At 53.0% G+C, this 19,605-nt stretch overlaps 1 protein-coding gene across 3 annotated transcripts; it reads right to left on the minus strand.

Annotated features, from left to right (window-relative positions):
- Nucleotides 1-246: 246 nt before the first annotated feature.
- Nucleotides 247-18,200, minus strand: AMOTL2 (angiomotin like 2). 3 transcript variants are annotated; one of them, XM_003789407.3, is made up of 10 exons: nucleotides 17,948-18,200; nucleotides 14,612-15,403; nucleotides 11,587-11,893; nucleotides 10,298-10,442; nucleotides 9,842-9,934; nucleotides 5,469-5,764; nucleotides 4,365-4,672; nucleotides 3,565-3,782; nucleotides 2,831-3,010; nucleotides 247-2,078 (listed from the first exon to the last, which is right to left on the minus strand). In XM_003789407.3, exons 2-10 carry the CDS (start codon nucleotides 15,340-15,342, stop codon nucleotides 2,020-2,022), a joined length of 2,337 nt encoding a protein of 778 aa, XP_003789455.1. In that variant the 5' UTR covers nucleotides 15,343-15,403; nucleotides 17,948-18,200; the 3' UTR covers nucleotides 247-2,019. The 3 variants fall into 3 exon arrangements, with proteins under 3 accessions (XP_003789455.1, XP_023368812.1, XP_023368811.1); XM_023513044.1 differs by lacking the exon at nucleotides 17,948-18,200 and adding an exon at nucleotides 17,244-17,446 and having other exon boundaries at nucleotides 2,831-3,007; XM_023513043.1 differs by lacking the exon at nucleotides 17,948-18,200 and adding an exon at nucleotides 17,244-17,446.
- Between the last annotated feature and the right edge of the window lie 1,405 nt (nucleotides 18,201-19,605).

Raw genomic sequence — 19,605 nt, forward strand, 5'->3', positions numbered from 1 at the left:
CTGATTAGGGCAAAGCTACCTAGGGAAGCTGCCATCTGCCAGGCCTTCTCTCCCTGCCTTTGAGAATCATTCTCTGTAAAAGAAAACACTCTGGAAAAAACCCAACCACATCCTCATTCTTACTTGCTCCTTAATGCAGCCTCACAAAACTTCTGAGCCTTGTCTTAGGTCCTTGAAGAGACTAGCTAGGACACAGGTGTACCCCTGACATCCACACCCCCTTTCCTTAGTGCAAAGTCTTGCCCGTGCAAAGACTACTTTTAACAATTTTTTTTTATTAAAATACTGTTATACCCAGTGGAATGCAGCAGCAATCCTGGTACAGGGTGGCATAACAAAACAGCCATGTTTACATTTTAAATATTTACGATAACTTAAACATACAGACACACATCATGGTCTTTGGCAGAAAACGTTCACAGCACAAAAAATACTTTAAAAGAAATACCAAATATTAATCCAAAATATATTAAGTTGGTTTTTTTTCTTTCACAATATTTTTTGCCTTTTTTCTTTGTAAACAATGCACATGAACCAAATGTATTTTTCAGCTTTAAACAGGGGTAGGGGAATTAAAAAAAATATGCAATTGTCCAGCAAATGCAAATGTTTAAAAAGGAAACTTGAGGAACCATGGGAATAAAACAACACATACATAACCTAAAAACAATAAGGGAAAAAAAAACCCCAAAGATTCAAGAAAACCTAGAAACAGTCAAGACAAAACTGCTAAAATCCACCAATAGTTCTTGGGGGACTCTTTTAAGACTAGAAGTCAGTCACTGCTGTTGATAGGCTGCCATGTGGGTGCTTCACCCCAATTCCATCTGGCCTTGCTTCAGGACACTGGGCCTGCGTGGCATGAGGACCCAGCCTCACGGGCGCCATGTTGGGATGGGGGCTCCATTCAGAGGACTGTTTGAGTCGTATCTTCTAGCTTATTAACCAGTTTTCAACAGCATAGCTCCCTCTCCCAATCCCTCCAGGTGGGAACAAAGAGATTTCTGAGAAGAAGACATTTCTCCTGCTTCCTCAGAGAAAACAGGTGCAGGGTAAGGCAGGCCACCCAAGCCCTCGTGAGGGCATGGTGGATATCCTCATGTGGTGGCTCATTTCATCTGGCTCAGAGCTTAGAACCCAAACTGATAGGAGGTCCCAGGGACAAGAGCTGTGGAGCCATTTCAAGAGGCTGGTGATGGGGCTTCCATGGGCATTTAATACAGGGCTCAAGACCAGAGGAGCAGACAGCCAAAATCCTGCATTAAAATCCATGGGCCAAGAACTTGAGGAGGAATAACTGAGAGGCCAGGCAGAAGTTTCAGGAACTGTGGCAGCAGGGACAGGAGAGCACAGTGGAGGAGACAAATCTAAACCAGCATGCCGTGCCTCAATCTTCCATTCCACAGAAAGGCAATTATATACAAACTGCGGTCTCCCACTCAGATGGCCCCTAATCCACACCAAGGGAGAGGGAGTTTGGCAGTGGCTTCTGCCAAACTAACACTCAATTGTCCCCAAAAGATTCAAGTCTTAGTGATTCCAAGGAGGCAGTGAGGAACCGAAGGGCAAAAGAGGTGGGCTTGGACTATACTCAGCCAGAGAACAACATGCTGACTTGATCAGTCCACCAGCCACCTGGTGTCCATGGGCAGCCATCCTTGGAAATCTGCCCTCCAGACCAGTTTGTCCCCTCCAGCTGGTGAGGGAGGGGGCCCAGCTCCTTTCCAAGCTCTCAGTTGCCATCCAGCAGTAAGCCTTGGGCAATACAGAGGCTGAATCCTCATTCTCCATAGGCCCAGGAGGAATGTGGGCTGAGAAGCAAAGTTTTCTGGGGTGCTGGTACTCTCACAGTTCTCCTTTCCCCTGTAGTATTCCTCCTGAGCTCCCTGACCGGGTGGTCAATGTGAACCAGTGTCTGGCTGGGGGACAGTGAGAGGACAGCAACTGGACAGGCCTGTTGGAATGGCAGAGGGCTGAGGAGGGGACGGAATGGCTCAGAGTCCCCAAGCACCATCTCCTTCAGATCAATATCTCCACCATGTCCGGTAAGTCCTGGACTCTGGATGTAGCTACAGAGTCTGGAGAGAAGAACATAGGCACATGCCAGTGAGTGTTACTGGATTGTCTTTAAATCCTGGAGTGGTTTTAAGATAAAGATCTTTCCTTACCAACCTCCACTGCCTAGGTACCCAGGTTCCCATAACTTGGCTAACTGAGCAGTGCTCTGCTCCCTCTCAGCTACTGGCCCAGACACCAGTACCCCCAATGTGGAAGATGCATTTGTTTATAACTTTGACCGGGTTGGAGGGCTTGGAGGGAGGACAGAGAGTCCTGAGGGAGGCTGCAGCATTCTTTTCATGCCTGTGGTTTCCAGAGATCATGAGGCACAGGCAAATATGCAGAGGCCAATGTGAAAGGGGGACAGAAAAAGAAATGGCATCTTCTCAAATTCCTCTTTCCTGGACTCCTCTTAAACAAAGTCTTCTAACCTGAGAATGCCACCAGCATAACTCACCAAGCTCCCTTCTCTTAGATATTCAGATTGGTAGTTAAATAGTAAGGAAGACTAAGAAAGAGGAGATAAAGTGCCTCCCATCTGGTCGCTTTGTTTTGAATTCTGGATCTATCTCTACTCAGGCATCCAACCAGCCCTCATGTTCACATTGAGAAGGGCGAGTCACCCCACTCCTCTTTATGCAGGGCTCCCCGTGGAGTATGAGTAATGTCCAAAGTGGATCTGGGAAGAAAGGGCCTTGGTGTTGCAGTTCATACCCCACTGCACCCTCTGTCCTGCCTATCACCAATGCCAGCTGGGAAGAGTGGGACTTACCCAGAGAGGCTGTTTTCTGGCCACTGCTGCACCCCAGAAGGCTGTCAGGTTCTGGTACCAGGCTGGTGGAGGTGCTATCTGATGGGCCATCAGTCTGGGTACTCCCATCTCTGCTCCCATGTTTGGCATGGGCAGGGAGGAGAGCTGTGGCTCCTGGCTCCTCTATGGGTGCCCTGTCTGCTGGAAAGGCAGAAGTTGACAGTCACTGCCTGGCTTATAAGATGTGGCCCCACTGAAGAATACCCTAACTTAACTGTACCTACTGGGACTCAAGGTGATGTGGCTGCTTTTGATCTGCAAGAACTTTATGATTAATGCTCCTAATTTCAAATGGGAATAACTATCAGGTAAGATTGGTCTCCAAACATTTTGAGTGGTGGAATCCTTCTTTGTAGATTAAATGTTCTAGAATTTCTGTGGCACCTGCTTAGAAGGAGGGGAGGGGGCTTGCCTAGAAGGTGCATCTGCACAGGAAGCTCTATTAGTTAAATGTGTGGGACCAAAGTGTGATGAAATTTATGCAGATGGCAAGCTGAGCACCCTTCTTCACACTGGCAGGACAACTGTGCGCCACAGAGTCAACTGAACAAGAGGATAAGCCAACTCCCCAGGGAGAGGAATCAGGAAGCCCTAGCTCTCATGAACCTCAGTTCTGGGAGGAAAGGTCTGGTGATTAGTGCTCAGGCCTGAGTGAAATTTCTTCTTTATTATTTTACCCACCAGCCTTCTCTCACCTGTAGCCAGCCGAGCAGAAGCATCTATTTGCCGTTCATTAGCCGAAAACCCTTGCCAGGCCTGAGCTCCTGTAGCTGCAGCCACGAAGACAGACGGCACTGACTTGGCAGGCCTCAGGGAGCCCTGGGTGGCCTTGCCAGGGTCTTTCCTAGAGCGCTGCTGAAGGACCTTGATCACTGCATCCTTCTCCAGGATCTGGGCATGGAGTACCTTTAACCTGAGGGGGACAGGCATGCCCACATCATCAGACTCACCGATCCAGGGGCCTCCACCCTGCCCACCTTGCATAAGCAGGAGGAATAGCCCTCTCTACACCCTAGCTGGACCCTCCTGGCTTTACAGCAGGCCTGGAATGAGCCTTCAGAAATCTCATCACAGCTGGGGAACTTGAATGCTCAGAGAGCCCAGGCTCTGAAAACCACTAGTGCGTAAGGCCCTGGACCCCTCTCACACCAGAAAAGGCAGGTAGTTCATCAAGGGTTGAGTCCTAAGTCACTGGATGATCACAGAAGTGGGGTGATACTCCAGAGAGGGAAGGTAGAGGCCCAGAACCTTGGACGGCATCCAATGCCTCCACAGCCAGAAGCTCCCAGGCAAACCAAGGACTCAGTTGGTATTTCTGGGAAAGAGCCTGTTCACAGTGTCTGGTGTGCCAGGCACACAGGGTCAGCTCAGGAGCAGGAGCGATTGCTGAGCTGTGTGGGGAGAGGGGCCTGTTTATCAGGGATCAAGAACAAGGCAGGGACTGGATATTGTCACTCCCACCCCTAGCGCCCCAGCATGGCCTCGGATGCCCAACCTGCTTTCCATCTCCTGCTGCCTGTGGCCGCCTGCAAGCAGACCCTCATTGAAGCTGCTGCTGGGTGAAGGCTGGGGGGAGTGTCGGATGAGGGTAGTGTCACGCTGGGCAGCAGCTGTGGCAGCTGCATCCATAGCAAACTGCCTCATGGCACGTTCCTCCAAATACTTCTGCTCCCACTTGGTCATATCAGCCTCCAGTGCCAGGATCTGCTCCTCCTTCTCACGCAGTTGCTCGGACAGCCGCAGGGCACTGAGCTCTGGGGACCCAGCACTGCCACTGCCACCACTGGGGGAGCCTGCTTGTCTCTGCAGAGCAAGGAGCACCACGGTCAAGATGGAAGGTTGGGGTGTGGCAGCCATCAGTCCTTGCCTGCCACTTGGGCACTCTCACTTGCACATGTGCGTGTTTAGCCACACACATCACATACTTCCCAACTTCACCTCCACCTCCACCAGGGACAGAGGGAGCAGCACAGGTCTCCACATCCTGGCCCTGAATCCTGTGGCCATGGGCAAAAGGACACAAGTGACCATATAAATGACCCTCCAGACTGACAAAGGAGTTGCCATCAATAATTATACTGTGACAACTGGTGTAAACTAGAAAAGAACTGGGCAGACCAGGTTTGGTCACTCTACCTCTGTGGGAAGGGTAGAATTGGGAGTGGAGACAGAACTCTATCTGGTTTGTAAACATTAACAATTATTTATACAGAAGCCCAAAGTAAGGATAAAGTCTCAAGATCTGGGCAACTGTCTTTTCTCCTGATTGTGGGGAGACAGATAGGAACTGGCTAGTCTCTTATACCAAGGTTCCCGACCTACTTTCTCTAGAAATCAAGGACACCAAGCCCTACTGCTTCTGAACACAGGAGTCCCCCCAGGCCAGACATGGGCCATGTAGTGGAGCCTCTGCCAAGACTGGCAATTGGGAGGGACCATGCAACAAAGGCAGACCTGAGATCAGTCACCCTTGCCACCTTCCAAGGGGGCTGTGGACTAAATCTGAGCATGGACTCCCAGGATCCTTGCACCTGACCTCCAACCCAAGTCCAAGAGGAGCCAAATTCCTTAGATGCTGCCCCGGCTCCGCCAGGCTTACCTGCTGTGCACGCAGGGCCTTGAGTTCCTGCTCCAGGCGTGTCCGCAGACGCAGCTCCAGCTGCTCCCGCTTCTCACAGGCGGCCTGCAGCTGGCCGAGTGCCTGCTGCAGCCGCTCCACCTTCTCTACATAGGCCTGCTTCTTGCGTAACTCCTCCTCAGCTCGAGCCGCCCGACCCTGCGCATTGCCCAGGGCCTGCTCCAGCAGCTCGGCCCGCCGCCGCTGGTCCTCTATGGCGCCGCGCAGCAGCGCCAACTCCCGCTCCAGCTTCTCCTGCTCCTGCTGCTGTTCATAGCCTGTGGGGACAGAGGGGATCCATCAGTGATGGTGAACACCCTGGCTGGCCCCCCGCTTGCTGGGCTGTGCTGACCACTGGATAAGCACCATTGCTTCTCATCCTCTCAGAGGCACTAGGGGTTAGGTGCCATTATCAATCCCATTTCACAGGAGAAGAAACTGAAGCTCAGGTTAAGTTAGCAGTGAATGGCACAGCCAACTCCAGGACTCTTACAGTAACAACTGGGCCACAGTGCCCTTCTGCTGAGACTTGAGTCTGCCATGAAACAGCCCCAAACAGTGTCTACCTGTGCTTGACATCACAATTTCCCTTGAACCTCATCATGACTAGAGACTGTGATGGCCATATTCAGATGGGACAAAAAAGGCCCAGGAAAAGAGGGAACATGTAGGGGTGGGAGTGGGAGAGAATCACCAGCTGCCCCATTGAGCCAGACACTCACATCTTGTTCCACTGAATCCTCTAGTCCAGTGGTTCTCAACCTTCCTTAATGCCGTGAACCTTCAATACAGTCCAAAGGGGTTGCAACCTACAGGTTGAGAACTGCTGCTCTAGTCCCTCAAGTAGGAAGTATGACAACTTATAGGGAAGGAAGCAGGAGGTGAAAGGTGTGGCCAAATGGGAACCCAGGTTGCTGGGTCCAAAGGCCCAGGCTACTTCTGGCTATGGTGTGAAGCACTTGCAACCACAGGTCACTGAAAGTGGGCTCTCCAGGTCCTTTTGCAGACCCAGGCCTCTCCTGACTCCTACCATTTTCCTTCCATGGCCTGGGAAACCACTGAGAACGCAACCTCTACAGCAGGATGAAAATTGCTATGGTCCATAGATGTGCATCTGAGGGTCCAGTTATCCTGAATTTTAAATCGTCTTAGTAACTTCCCAGAGGAACTCTGCACAGAGAACCTCTCTGCATGGCTGAGAGAAGCCCAGGCCAGACCACAGAGCCCTCTAGGAAATGCTCTCAGCTTCAATTCGACTCACATACACCTGCCCCTGGGATTCCAGGCAAGCCCCCTGAGGATGGGTATGATGTCTATCTTGCTAGAGAGCAGGAGGTGGGCAGGACTGTAGGGTTGGTCTAAGAAACCCAAAGCCACTGCCTGCCTCTACAGCAGCACTCTGATTCAGTGGAATTTTCTGTCATAGTGAGATTGTTCCATACCGTGCCATGCAATGCAGTGGCCACTATGTATGCATGGCTACTGAGCACTGGAAATGTGGCAAGACAAAGAAACTAAATTCTAAATTGTATTTGATATTCATTGATTTCAAGTTCTGGAACAGAAAAGCAAAGGCTTGTGACCTGGTATGCAGAAGGGAGGATTCATTTACTCAGGGTCCTGGCAGGGTAATCAGAGTCAACCCAATGAGCTCTCCGCTCACTTGGGATTTTTTTTTTTTTTTTTTTTTGCAGTTTTTGGCTGGGGCCAGGTTTGAACCCACTACCTCCAGTATATGGGACCTGTGCCCTACTCCTTTGAGCCATAGGTGCTGCCCCATCACTCGGGATTTTTGATGACTGAGGCCAGGCTGGCCTCATTCTTTGGCATGAAGGGAAAAGATGGGGAAGTCCAATAGTAATGAAAATGAACTGTTCGTACTCTGCTGGCGTAAGGTCCAGTGAGTGGGGAAGAGGGGGGCCAGTAGGCTTGAGCCCAGACAGTACCCTGCCTCTCATGTGGGTTCACAAGAGCCCTACAGCTTAAGTTACATAAGGCCTGGCTCTCGTTCCAGCCTTAGCATGACCCTGAACCTAAGGCTCAGAGAGAGAAGAAATACACTCAAAGGGGAAGAGGTAGGAGAGTCAGAGCTTAAGCCTCAAGGCTAGATCCCCCAGAGAGGCAGGACCTGTGCAGAGGGCCAGAGGGGCTGGCTGGTTTGCCCAGGAGGGAAAGTAGATGGCATTGTTGATAACAGTCACACTTCCCTAGTGCTGATAGGCCCCCTCCTCTGAAAAGTGAGGTTAGTAATTCCCTGAGAATTCTCTATTTTCCCTGTTGCCCTTTTGGAATGGATATTGAGGTATAAAGAATTGCTGCTTTGGTTTCCTCAGCCCTTGCAGAGGGACCAATGGACCTAGTCCTCTGCTTCCAGAAGCCTCCTGCAACCTCTAAGGCCTGGATGGAGACTGGGAGGCTTCAGACTCCGGTCACCCCCAGCCACCAGGACTCTGAAAAAACCATAAGCCTGTGTAATCTTGGGGAGGAGGGCTCCTCAGCAAGATGTATATGCCAGGGTCCTTGTGGGAGAGGATGCAGGAAGCCAGTGGAGGGGGCAGGGCAGCAGGAAGGGGGAAGGAGAAGCCAAGGGGATGTGCCCAGGGCCAGTGGCCCCTGCCTCATCTCCTGGTCTCCCTTTGTTCACTCTCTCCTCCCAAAGCCTAGTGAAGGCAGAGCTGAAGGCAGAGTGTACCGCAGCGGTGGGGGGCGGGCCTGAGTGGAACAGCCCACAGCTCTGGAATGCCAGGCATTCAGGTCACCCGCTGCCAGATTAATGGCTCCAGAGAGGAGCCAAGAACAGCCAGGCGCTGGCTGCTCCCCAGGGAGCGGAAACACCTCCCAGTGGCCTCCCCCACCACCACTCCTTTGCAAGCTCCCTGACTTCCTTTCTTTGGCAGAGCCAGGCCTCAAAAGTCAGCCCTCCTCCACGGGCACCCTCAATTTGTTCCCCTCCAGCAATTCCTTCTCCCCAGGCTCCCAAGGACAACCCAGGATGCCTCCACCCCCTTCTCCCTCAGTCCCATCTCTTCCCTTTGCTACCTCCCCACATCCAGCCAGGACAGCCTAGACTACCAAGAGGCAAGAGCCCCACCTCTTCTGTCTCCTCAGTGTTCCCCAAGTTCCTGCTCTGAGCTTTGACCCCTTCTTGAAGGAGGACAGGGGTACTCCAGCCAGAGCTCAGTCATTAGCTGCTCCTCCCCAATTGTGGACACCCTCTATCATCTGTGTCACTCACACTGGGTTCCTTAATCCCATCCTTCCTCAAATCCACCTTTACCCAGACATCAACCACTCCCATCCTACTTCTCTACAAATACCCTGAACATACTTCAGCTTGCAGCAGGTGCATACAGTAGGAGCTGGCTCTCGGTCTCTTCTAACTGCTAAGGTATCTTCCTCCTGCTGAACACAGGGCTCCCCTTGCTCCTACTCCCCATCCCCATGCCCTTCTACTCAACTATTCCTTCATCCCTGGCCATCCCCACAGAGCCACAGCACCTCTCTCTTAGGCCACCAAGGACCTCCTAATCACCAATGTCCAGGACCATAAACACCCTTGTTCTCTTGAATCTGTGGGAAACCGCTTGTCCCTGAAGCTCACCCTCTCTCTTGGCCTTCCTGTTGCAGTACCTGCCAGATGCTTAGCACAATTCTACTAATGAGCAAATGAATGAATAAATGAATGGACTAGTCCACGAACTCATCTGCCCTTCAAGGAAACTTGGACCAACCCCTTTAGAGAGAAGCCTCCTGAACCTCTTTTTGTTGTCCTCGTTGCAGTTTTTCTTTGGCCAGAGGGCTGGGTTTGCCGCCACCTCTGGCATATGGGGCCAGTGCCCTACTCCTTGAGCTAAAGACGCAGCCCCTCCTGAACCTCTTTAAAAAGCATCTGTAGGGTGGTGCCTGTGGCTCAAGGAGTAGGGCACCAGCTCCATATACCGTGGTGGCGGGTTCAAGCCTGGCCCCGGCCAAAACGGCCAAAAAATAAATAAAAAGCATCTGTAGGTTAAGCTGTAGGACCATGTTTCTGGCTATCTCAGGGGCCTTCACTTAGCTGTCTTGTGATGGCCCAGTCCCACCATTCCCCCCAGCTTCTCACATTCCCACTGGGCACCCTCAACCAACTCTCTGGTTGATTTCCCTCTCGTATAAACTGATCTTCCCAATAAATAGAGACGTTATTACTCTATGAAGCCACTCCTCCCCCCAGATCCAGCCCAGCATTGGGCATATAGTAGGTACTCTATAAACCTGTGTCCAGAGTGCTGCCCTGCCAGGAGGGCCCGTCCTCACTGCCTAGAGTGGTCCCACCACCTCCACAACAAGCCAGGGTTCTTAGTGGGCCCTCTACTCACTCTGAGCAAGCAGCTTGGCCACCATGTCCTGATTGCCCACCTGGGCCTCCTGTGTCTTGCTTGCCAGACGGCGGTTTGCAGATTCCAATCTCTCTGTTTCAAGTAAAGGAACAATGTTTTACAGGCGAAGCTGCCTGCTTGGGGTTTTGCCTGAAGCCTATCTATGGGGATTCATCCTCCACTCTTGGGATAGGCTCATAGGAGAGCCCCAGCTTCACTGAAGGCCATGATCTGGGCCACGTGATGGGCGCTACATGAGAGGATCTTAGATCCAGGACACAGGGACAAACATCTCTATCAGGGTGACTTCCAAGGAATCTCAGCCTGGCCCCCGAGTCATTTGCACTTATTTTTTGCAGACAACAGAGATTCTGAATTTCCCCAGAATAGAGGAACCAAGGCCTTCGCAGATACTCCCCAGGTGGATAACCCTCCACCTGTGTGACCAGTGCTCACCTCTGAGATCCCGGTTGAAGTCCTGCAGCCTCCTCATTTCACTGTCCATCTTGTTCCGCATGGTCTTCTCCAGGGCCTCACGTTTGGAAGAGGTTCTTGTTAGGCCCTCATGGGCCTCAGAGAGCCGCTGGATTTCACTTTCCAGCTACAAGAGGCAGATAGGAGAGCTGAAGGAAGAGGAGGACTCCCCGGGGTGATGCAGGCTGACCTGCTACTCTCCATCAGAAAAGGTGCAAGATGAGAGGAGAGGATACGAAGCAGAAGCAAACAGTCCAGGTGGCTATGGTGGGAATGGCAGAAGCCTGTAGCCTCCTGACACAGACTAGACTTCTCAGATCAATAAGTGAGGAACCTAGTAGTTGCCTCAAGGACCTGCTAAGGTCCCCTCTCTCCTCCCTATGTCTCTATCTATCTCTCTGCCCTGTCTGTGTCTCTGTCTGCTCTGTGTTTCTCTGTGTGTCTGTTTCTCTGTCCTCTATCTTTCTGTGTCTCTGTCCTCTGTCTCTGGAAAGTGGCTGCCTCCGTGTAACTAAACATGGCTTTCCTGTGCCCTATATCCAGAAAGAAACATTTTACTTTTGGCTAGCTTACGCCAAGAAATTTGGGCACTGTGGGACAAGAGTGGGCACAAAAGACTGCAGCCACATTCTGGGTGGTCTGACTTATCTTGGACATCACAGGACAGTCATAGGAGGCTTGAGGTCATCTGCTAAAGCTGAGTCTTAGCACGGAACTGGCAACCTTCACTCAAGAAGGTGGCACCAAACCAGAGCCTGAGCTGCTTCTCCTTGGATGTGCTCCTGACTGTGGCCATCCATCCAGAGGGCCAGCCCAGTCCCAGCTGCCCCTCCCATTTGGCACTGGCAGGTTCTGCACGTGCTCCTAGCTGGCCTTCAATTCCAACAAGTTGCTCGTTTTTATCCAAGAGGAGTGGCTTTTTCTTTGGCCAGGGCTGGCATGGAACAGACTTGCTGTTGTGTAGGGGATACAAAGGGCTCTCTGTGGGAGGTGTCCACAGGAGGGGGTGTGTGCAGGGCAAGGGTGCGAGTGTGCAGTGAGCTAGTGAATGGGATCTTTATAATTACCACTGGCCAGCAACTGCTCAGGCTCCAGGCCTGCTCTGCCTCCTCTCGGCTGGACCCCAGCTGTCTGGAGTCAGCTCCAGAGGGTGGATGAGGGGTGAGGGAGATGGCAGGCAAAGGGTAGGGGAAGAAATTCTACCAGACAGACTTTTGGCCATTCCTTGCGGTCTCCCCTCCACTGCCCCTCTGAGCCCCAGCAGGGCCTACCTTCTCAATGCGGCCAGCCTTCTCCGCTGAGCTCTCCAGTTCCCTCTGCAGCCTCTCGTTGTCCCTCTGCAGCCTGGCATTCTCCCTCAGCACAGTCTCCATCTGGGCCAGGTGGGCACTGCCCGAGGTGGCTGAGGAGGCCTGGGCACTTCCTGGCCCTTCCACCCCAGGTGGACCAAAGGTGCCCAGGGGGCCATGGCTGAGCGTGGCAGGATGTGCAGGTGGAGCGTGCTCCTGGGGCTGCTGCAGGTATTGGTACTGCTGTGGCTGCTGGAGGAACACAGGGGGCACCTGGGCCTGCAGGATCCTGGGGAACAGAAGAGACAGGGCTCAGAGACTACACAGCTCCCACCCCAGAGTAGTCTCCTGAGGCAAACTCCAAACTCCATCTCATTTGTCTGAGACAGGTGAGACCTTCAAGGGCCAGACAGCATGGCTGGGGGGGATTAGTGTCAGGACACTTGTTTCCTGCCCAGCCTCACTGTGGCCAAGGCCTTGGGGATCAGCCTGAGCAATCCCAGGCCTCCTAAACAACTAATGCTTAAATAAGGCAGCTTTAAAAAACACAAACTGACATCTCTCAACAGTGCAATGTTCTCTGCGAGTCTGGAGGCCACATCTATCATGACTAAGTATGCAGCCTTCCGGTCCCCAGGCCACCTGGTGTCTGGGCCTCGAGAACTACCTACCCTGTGTCTGTTACAAGGTGCAGTTTCAGGACTGCCAAAGCAGCACACTCAGGTTTTCTCTTTCCTAGTTCAGGTTCTGCCACCCCCCTCAGAATCATCTTTAGAAGTTCAGGTAGAAAAATGAGACAGATGTTAGGGTAAGAGTCTGAGCTCTAGTGTCAGATAACTAGAGGTTCTGATCCTGGCTCCCGCTGTTTAACCTCAGCAAGTGTCCTGGCCCCATGGGGGTGGCGGGGGCTGCTACATCAGAGGGTCTCCAGTCTTGTGGGGACTTGTGAGGACTGCACCATGCCAGGCAGGTGGTAGGTATTCCAGAATGGCAGCCTGTCCTCTACCTCTCCTAGGAGGGACTTCAGCTTCCTTAGTTAAAGGGTAAATGTGACCCAAACATTGGATGTTCTTGGGAGTAGGGGCTGCCTCTGGATTATTACAGCAGCTGAGCTCAGGGGACCACATTCTACTGGCCTCTAGCCGTGGTGTAACATCACTCCCAGGGCTCTGTGTTGAGGAAAGAACAGCAAGGGTGTGGGGAGTCCAGGGGCTTTTCTGGGGCCCTGTGACTTCCAGTGTCACAACTTTTCAGTTTTGCAAAGAATTTTCCAAGTTACAGAAGCCCCACAAAACATTAATTCTGCTTCTGGGCCCATCGGCTCAGAACTCCTGCTCACCTGACCCTCCTGGTCCCTGCCGCTGCCTATGGATCCTTTGTTCTTCTCAGAACCTCAGGCTAAAAGGAAAAGTACCTGCCTCTCTCTCCTGACAATCTCTACCTGATCAGCCAAAAAAGCAAAGGCTGGGAAGATGTATTTCTCCCACTATGTGAGGCAGGAAGTGTCCAAACTCTCCCTCCATTGCTAAATGTGGCCACTCTTGAGGTTGCTTCCAGAACTTGCTCCCCCATGCACTGGGCCAGGCAGGCGCAAGTAGCATTCTTTGGGGATGACTTTTGTGGCTCCTTTCCCTTCACACTTGCTCTCCCTTCCCCTTGGTCCTACCCACCCCCTTTTGTTCTCCTGCAGGCTACTTCCTTGCTATGATTATTATCTTTTCCTGACAGCGTTCAATAGGTTGGTCTCAAAGAAGAAACGACTCACGAAATTCTTCCCAGACAGAGCCCTGAGAAGGGAGATAAGGGGGAGGCTGGAGTGGGTGGAGGTTGGAGGAAAACTACGAGCCTCCAACCTCTAGTTCCTCCATACCAGCACCATCACGTCACTCGTTTCTCGAGAGCAGGGAAAGGCATCTTCCCTAGGAAGGCCAAATGGTGGGAAAGTGGGTGACTAAATGAATACTCAGCAGGCATGAAGAGAACCCGATTGTGTTCTTGGGCAACCTGAGGAAGAGCCTAAAATCCTCAGGCCCCTCTGGTGGCCGTTTCCTGGACTCTTGGGGGATGAGATGCAGCAACAATGTCTGTTGGACCAGGCCTGAGGCAGAGCCTCATTTCTAGGAACCTGTATTTCTGCAAACTGTCTGGGCTTCTTGCCTCCCTCTGGCCTTCTTGCTTCTGTTCTGGCCCCTTATAATCTATACTCTACATTTCCAGAGGGACCTTTTAAAAAGATAATAACTCAAATCACATCTTCTAATACTTCTCTTCACACCCAGAATCAAACTCCAAGTCCCTACCCCTGGCCGAGCAGTCACTCCTGAGCCTCTGCAGAAATGGGCTCATCTTTACCCAGATCTTCTCCCACTATAGGCTAAGGCACATGGAACACACAGAAAAACATGAAAGGAAATGAACAGTAGGGACAGGGCAGCTCGTCCCCCATTGTAGGATAAGAAGTCCCTAAAGAGGCCACATGGTTCTTCCGGCCTCCAGTTAGGAATGTATCCCAATTAATAGAAAGCAAGCTGTCCACTTTTTCTTAAAACAACAACAACAAAAAGAGAAGGCAGTCCTTTTCTTTCTTTCCTTTTTTTTTTTTTTTGGAAACTACTTACTACTTGGATACAGTTTCGCAATGATTGCCAACCTTGTCTTTAGGAAGTTCTTCAGGAAATCTACCCTTTAACCCCCTGCTGTAATTCATATCTTCTGGGAACCCTAGTTATCAGAATGCTACAGCAAAGCTGACTATGGTGTCTATCTCTAAATTAAGGCAAGAGGTGCCACTAGCTTCTTTATTATTTAAGGTGACCTTGGCTAAGTCCCTCTCTCCTCCAGGCAAGAGTTCTCCCATCTCAGGAAGGAAGGGGTTAGATCAGGCCTCTGGAGCTGGTGGGGAATCTTGCCAGCTCTGACACAAGGAATGATCTTAAGGCTCTCCTCCAGCGGAGAACTTTACTGGAAGAAAGGCAAGAGATTGAAAGACCAAGGCAGGGGCAGGTACCTGACTTCAGCATGCTGGAAGTGCGGGTTGCTGTGCCGGTACCTCGGGTCAGAGACAGCAGTGGTGGTCTCATGAGCTAGCACGACGTGTGGATACTGAGGTGGGGGCCCACGGGGCTCCGGGCCCTCAGCAGGGGGGGCCCTGGGTGGGGGTCCCTGATGGCTGCGGGCCAGCTGTGGGAAGCTGTGGGAGGAGCTCATGTGGCTGGGGGCCCGGGCGCCATTCCTCTCCAGGGACAGCTGCAGGAGCCGTTCACTCAGGGAGCGCACGTGCCCATGCCTCAGCTCCCGCAGAGCCTCATCCTGCCGCCGACTGCCTCCCGGAGCCCCTCGAGGATCCCGGTCCCCAACATGTGGCCGTTGCCCGGCCTGCTGGGCTGCATAGTACTGTGAGTGGGCTTTGGCTTCCTCATAGGTGGGCAGTTCCTCGCCCTTGCTGGGCTGTGGGCATAGCCGGTAGAGGGTGTTCTCTGCCAGGTGGGTCTCAGCACCCTGGTGCTCCTGGCCCTGGGGCTCTTGCCTCGTAGACTGTTGCAGGACCTGACTGTCTTCAGGTGCCAGGATCTCTAGGGAGGCCTGGGGGCTCCCTGTGCTCCCAGCTCCAGCCCCACCCCGCAGAGCCTGCTGCTGGATGGCCAGCAGTGTGCGGGTCTCAGTCAGGTTGCCATAGCGCAACTGCTCCTGGATGAGGCGGTGCAGGACTGTCCCCGAGGAGTCTTCCAGTGTCCTCATGCTTCTTTGGCTTGCACACACCTGCCTGGACAATGGCCAGCAACACCTGGCCCCAGAGCAGCTGGCAAGAGAGACAGAAAAGCAATCAGCAGGAGCCCATGTGTAAAGGGAGGACTTTCTATTATTACAGACTGGTTGAAAGCAGACAGGTGAAGACCTGGGGGTGGGGGTGGGGTTACGGCAAGTTCCCTAACATCTGAGCCTCTGTTTGTCCATCAGGAAAATGCAAAGAATACTCCTTGCCTAGTAGAGTTAAGAATTAAAAGGAGTGCTCTTGAGCTCTTGGTAAATACTAGGTAAATGATTAACATTATAATGGTATTCATGAAGACTTAACTAAGCCTGAATTAAGACAACAGTAAACCAGAAGGCAATCTACCAGGAACCATGGCCCCCTACAGTCAGCCACCCATCAGACAGCCTGATGAGGCCTAGTTCAGATCTAACTACTTCCCTAACCAGTCCTAGGGTGGAAGGACCCCAGTTTATTTGGCAGGTGATAAAAATGGCTCCCAGGACCATTTGAAGAAGGAAGCATGCCCAAGGCTAGCCTGGGCACAATCAACCTAGCACCTTCTGCCCACTTCTCTCACTCCCCTTGATCTCTAACTCATCAAGGATTGCTGATAGAATGAATCTGGGGTTTCCCGTCACAGGATGACCTTGGCAGTCGCTTTGCAAGGTGAACAGGTAGAAAGAGGAATTGCACCTGAATTGGTGAATAGAGATGAAAAAAGGAAGGCTATGGGATAATAGTTTTGTGAGATAAGGCAAAAAAAAATGCTACCCATTAAGGTTAGTGGGTCAATCACCTAACTTTCCATGACAATAACTGCATCAGAGTGCTAGGAAAAATGAGGGCACAATGTCTTTAATTTTAAGATTAGTTCTGCACTCGTTAGGTGCGTGTGCATACACCCAGCCCTCTGATACTTGCCCCACACCCCATCCTCTAGGCACACAGGAGATGGACACTCAGCATCTTTCTTGACATCAGCATTAAGAAAGCCCATCTTGACCTGGGCAAACTAGAAGAGTAAGGGAGAAATGGGGAGCCAGTTTGTTGCAGGGACCTAGGGCTAAGGGCTGAGGACTGTGGGCCTAAAACGCAGGCAGATAATATCCTAAGGAACACGTTCTCTTCTAAGCCTGGGCTCCCAGTGGCTCATGGCCTGGAAAGCTGCCCACCTCCCTCATCCACTTTCCTTTCTACAGTCATCTCCAGCGCAAACCTCTAAAGGGGGACTCAGAGAAAATCAAACACAATCCAAACACAATCCATACTGCCGCAATCCTGTGCGCAAAGGGAATGGTGTGAGGGAAGGAATGTGGCCCCTTCTCTGCCACAACAATAGCCCCAGTGCCCTGCCTCAGTTTGAACTTGGTGTATAGACGGAGCAACCATTCCCAATTCTCTCCCTTCCCGCGCGAGGACTCCAGATGCCCAGAGCTGGAGAGTGAGGGATGAGTATAGATGGTACTCACCCTTCCTGGCACCCAACCTACCCCACTCCCTCCCTCAACGAGAAATACGGCGTCACTACTACTACCTCCAGAGTTACCAGAGGCTAAAAAAAGCAACCAAGATTCAATCTTCCCGGTTTCACCTGCAGGCATTTCCTAAGTTAATCACTGTCGGGCTGACTCCCGCAGAGGAGGATAGGGGAACGGCAAGAAGGAATGCAGAGCCTTCCCGACAGGTTCCTAGCGCGCCGACGGTGTGAACAGACTGACTGCAAGGAACACCTCCGAGGCCTGTTGCTGCGAATTTGTCCCAGGGAAGCCCCTCCAATGCACATCCTTTCAGATCAAAGGGCTGAAAGGTTAGTAAAATCTGCTTCTCTGACCGGGGCGATGCGTCTCTGCTGCGCTAGCGCGCTGCGCTCGCTGAAAGCACGCACCTCTGGCCTTCGCCTGGGCTCCCACTCATTTAAGGAACCATAGAGTCGCCAAAGCAGATCACACCGCGCCTAACACGAGCACCCGTGGCTGCCGGTGCGCCTGGGGCGAGCCGGTGAGGGTAGCCTGCGGCCCCGAGAGGTCTATAAACGCCGCGGGCCCGCCTCCCTCCCTCCCTGCCGAGCCCTCTTTGTTTTCCAAATACTCCAGCGCTGACGTCACCAGGCTGGACAGCAGGCTGCATTCTTTCTAAGTGAGAGCCAATTCGTGGCTCCAGAGAGGATTTTCCAAGGAAGACAAAGAGGAATTCTTGGGCTAGTAGGGGGCATAGGCACCTGTGACCCTCCCCCACCTAACCAAATGAGTCCCCCACGGCACTGTAAAACTAGAAATCCAAGAGGCGCCTCCAGCTCTGTTCCGCGCCACCACTGCCTGCACAGCCCGCCCGACCCACAACCGCAAACGCCAACCCCGCTTTCCACGGAGTCTGCTCCCTCTCTAAGCTCCAGGGAACTCGTTCGTCTGAGAGCCGCACCCCGCCCCCCGAAGTGCACGCCGAACGGTCCTTGCCCAACACCGCGGCTGCCTCGAAAGGCGCCCTGAAGACGCTGGGTCCGCGGAGCCCTGACTCCCGGAAAGGCCGCCGCGCTGGGACACGTCTCTGGCGGCCTCGCGCGCTCTCCGGGCGCCGAGCGGCCTTCCTTACCGCTGCGGCCCGCGGGTGTCCCGCGCAGTCGGACCCGACAACAGCACAGCCCGGCTCGGCTAGGCTCAGGGCGGAGATGTGCTCTCTGCGGTGGCGCCGACGCTCTGGCTGTTCGCGCCCCAGCGCGCAGCCCCAGGGTCGGCCCGCGCCGGAGGCGGCTGCTATGCCAGGAATGTGAGAGTTTCAGGTTCCCCCTAGGGATCAAAGCGAACCACAAATAACCTCTCCGCGCGCCGCCCTCCTCCGCCCTCCGCCTCCTCCCGTTCCCTCCTCCCGGCCCCCGCCTTCCTCCCGGGAGGCGGCGCTGCGGGCCAGGCGCCCAGCCGGCCCTGAGCTCCGTTCCCCAGCCGCCCAGCGCCCTCGAGGCCGCGCTGTGTACCCTCTCTGTCCCGTTTGCCGTCGGAGTTGCTGGGGACCATTTAATCCAGTTCGGCCCATTACTGCCCCCACTCCCGTTCCCGACCCGCTCTCGCTCTTCATCCCTCGTCTCAACGCCGAGACGAAAACAAGGAATGTATATTGTGTGTCCCAAGGATTACTTGGGAGGGGGCTCCAGCGGTGAGGGGTGGGGGCATTGCAAAGGAGTCCACTTGAGTTCAGCTTGGACCGTGCCGGGGGCGATGAGGTTCCTCAGCTCGCAGCCGGGCAAGCCTCTCCCCTAACCCCCACTGCTTTCACTCCCGACGGCAACCTTTGAGTTGCACTTTGTTTATAAACACCTTCACAGACTCACAGGAAGTATGAATCTGGGCGGAAAAAATCTGGTTAATGTTATCCACCTGAATCACCCGCCCCCTGGCGCTTTGTCCAACCCTTCCGAGAGGTATTCACCGGCGCCCCTTGCGCAGAGCACCGTGTGCTGTCGCCGGCTTCTCGCCCAGTCATTCCATTCAGCCCTCCCAGGCACTCTCCGCGGGACTTCTATCATCTCTGTGTTATAAATGAAGAAACCCAGGCTGGGAAAGGTTAAGCAGCTTCCCCATGGTCACTCATAGAGAGCCAGGTAACCACTAGACTGCTCGGTGTCACATTGTCAAAACCCTTCGTGGCCACCAGAATCCGGGATCTCTAAACAGAGAAGACGCTAGGAGTATTCTCTCTCCACCTGCCTTCTCTGTTCTGGTCTCTTCCCACTAGGATACGACAGAGGAAACCCTCTTTTCAGAAAGCCTGCTCTGACACACCTCCCCATCCCACACCAGCTCTCTGCGCTATTCCTGAGCCTCACCATACAGGGCCTCACAACATGTCAGTGGCCTCTGTCCTTCTGCAGAGTTAGGGTTGATTTCTACCCCTGCTAAGTCTTCCCCTCATCCCCTCAACATGCAGTTTGCAATTCTGAAATTCACTAGAGGGAACCAGGAACAAGAGAACTTTGCAAGCTCAATAGCCAGAGACATTGTTAATTTTTTTTTTTTTTTTTCAGTTTTTAGTGGGGCTTGGTTTGAACCCACCACCTCCGGCATATGGGGCCAGTGCCCTACTCCTTTGAGCCACGGGTGCCCCCCAACATTGTTAAAAAAAGTTTTTTTTCAGACAGGAGCCTCAAGCTGTCCCCCTAGGTAGAGTGCCGTGGCATCTCAGCTTACAGCAACCTCCAACTCCTGGGCTCAAGCGAGTCTTCTGCCTCTGCCTCCCAAGTAGCTGGGACCACAGGC

Source organism: Otolemur garnettii, unplaced genomic scaffold (assembly GCF_000181295.1).
Source record: "Otolemur garnettii isolate 467f Iridium unplaced genomic scaffold, OtoGar3 scaffold00032, whole genome shotgun sequence".
NCBI lineage: Eukaryota > Metazoa > Chordata > Mammalia > Primates > Galagidae > Otolemur > Otolemur garnettii.

Bases quoted from the DNA above. Each gene is read 5' to 3' on its own strand.
- AMOTL2 (XM_023513043.1), bottom strand. From the start codon at position 17,272: ATGAGTGGGAGCCCAGGCGAAGGCCAGAG. The intron at 10,443-11,586 runs GTAGGCCCTGCT...TGCCTCTTGTAG, and splicing joins AGGCTGGCCGCATTGAGAAG to CTGGAAAGTGAAATCCAGCG. The intron at 5,765-9,841 runs GTGAGTAGAGGG...CTGTCCCCACAG, and splicing joins GGCCAAGCTGCTTGCTCAGA to GCTATGAACAGCAGCAGGAG.